Here is a 2,055-nt window from a genome sequence, read left to right on the forward strand (position 1 = left end):
TCCTCTCAGAGAGGTGAATTTATTGCACTAACGGGTGAGGTCCCATTCATCACTGGAAGAAGAGGAGAGTTCTTAGGAAACAGAGGACCTTGACCTGAAGGGAGTTGCCTCAGGTGAGCAGTGGGTATTGGGGGTGTTGTTTTGTTTGGTTTGGGGTACTGGGATTGAATTCAGCAGCACCTTTCCCCTGAGCCACATCCCCAGCCCTTTTTTATTTTAAGACAGGGTCTTGCTAAGTTGCTGAGGCTGGCCTGGAGCTTGGAATCTTTCAGCCTCGGTCTTCCAAACTGCTAGGATTACAGGTGCACATCATCACATCTGGTGAGCAGAGGGCATTTTACAGTAGACATTGTGAAGAGCCTGAAAAGTGTAGGAACCACCCACCCCATTATTAGTAGGGGCATCTTAGAATCACTTCCTGTTTTAACCCTGGGTGACTCCAGGCATAGATGTCAGGCCGAGGTTCCCCTCAGTTCCTCCTCAAGGGAACAGAAGTGAAGGTCTTGGCTTGACAAAAGTGGTCCTGGGCAGAGTTGGTAGATTGCAGCGTAAGGCACACTCTAATTTCCTCCACAGGGTCTTCAGGGAACAGGCTGATCAGAACAGGAGACTTGTGGGGACCTAGAACAGTGCCCTCAAGGACACCTGCACAGGGCCCTTCTTAAAACCAAAGTGCTTTCTCCCTAGTGAATAAACTCACATCCTCTTGTCTTCCACATTCAGGTGCCCTCCTGCCACAGTCCTATCTGCTGTCCTTGAGCACAGTCATCATGCCTCGTGGCCAGAAGAGCAAGCTCCGTGCCCGAGAGAAACGCCGCCAGGCCCGAGGTGAGAACCAAGGTCCTCAGGGTGCTCAAGCCACTAAAGCAGAAGAAGGAGAGTCCCCATGTCCCTCTCCTGTTGCTGAGAGTGCTTCCCAAGGGGCGGCTGCTGCAAGCACCCCCTGGCAGTCTCACAGAGCCCAGGCCAGCAGCTCTCAGGCTGCGGCCAGTTCATGCGTGAGTTCTGATGAAAGTTCCAAGAATGAGGAGGAGGAGAATCCAAGCTCCCCGTCCTCATCCAGGATCCCAGGAAAAGATCCTCTGACCAGGAAGGCAGGCATGTTGGTGCAATTCCTGCTGCACAAGTATAACGTGAAAGAGCCCATTGTCAAGGCAGATATGATGAAGATCATCAGCAGAAAGTACAGGAAGCACTTCCCTGAAATCCTCCGGAGAACCAAGGAGCGCATGGAGCTGGTCTTTGGCCTTGACCTGAAGGAAGGCGACCCCAGCGGCAGCTCCTACACCCTGGTTAGCAAGATGGATCTTCTGGGTGAAGGTAGTCAGAGTGATGGCAAAGGCTTTCCCAGGAATGGTCTCCTGATGCCTCTCCTGGGTCTGATCTTCATGAATGACAACTGCGTCTCTGAGGAGGAGATGTGGGAATTCCTGAATATGTTAGGGCTCTATGATGGTAGGAAGCACTTCATCTTTGGGGAGCCCAGGAAGCTAGTCACCAAAGATTTGGTGCAGGAAAAGTATTTGGAGTACCGCCAGGTGCCTCACAGTGATCCTCCCAGCTATGAATTCCTGTGGGGTTCCAAAGCTCATGCTGAAACCAGCAAGATGCAAGTCCTAGAGTTTTGGGGCAAGGTCAACGGTACGGTGCCCAGTACCTTCCAGGCTCTGTATGAGGAGGCTTTGAGAGATGAGGAAGAGCGATTCCATGCCAGAGTTGCAGCCAGAGTTGGCACTCCTGCCCTTCCCGGGGCCACTTCCTCCAGATCCTCCCAGCATTAGTGAAGTCACGGGGAGATGATCCTCAGTTTGAGGTTGAAAGTTGCTATCAACCTAAGTAGTTGGAGAGCAAGGAAGGGCTGCAGAGATCACGATGGTGTCTTCTTTGCGTTTCTGTTATTCATAAATAACTTACAGATTTATCTTCTTTTTCTGTTTTTCCATTGTATTTCTTGTAAAGAGTTTGTTTAGATTGAGCCATCTGAGTTTAGGAGTCAAGAGTTATTCCTGTTTACAGAGTTTACTATTTTATAAAACAAATTGAAAATCCTCACAT

General features: G+C 50.2%; 1 protein-coding gene across 1 annotated transcript; it reads left to right on the forward strand.

Moving 5' to 3' along the window:
- Positions 1-770: 770 nt before the first annotated feature.
- Positions 771-1,781, forward strand: Mageb17 (MAGE family member B17). The gene has a single exon (XM_027927295.2). It carries the CDS (start codon positions 771-773, stop codon positions 1,779-1,781), a length of 1,011 nt encoding a protein of 336 aa, XP_027783096.2.
- Positions 1,782-2,055: the final 274 nt, after the last annotated feature.

This window comes from Marmota flaviventris, chromosome X, assembly GCF_047511675.1.
Source record: "Marmota flaviventris isolate mMarFla1 chromosome X, mMarFla1.hap1, whole genome shotgun sequence".
NCBI classification, from domain to species: domain Eukaryota; kingdom Metazoa; phylum Chordata; class Mammalia; order Rodentia; family Sciuridae; genus Marmota; species Marmota flaviventris.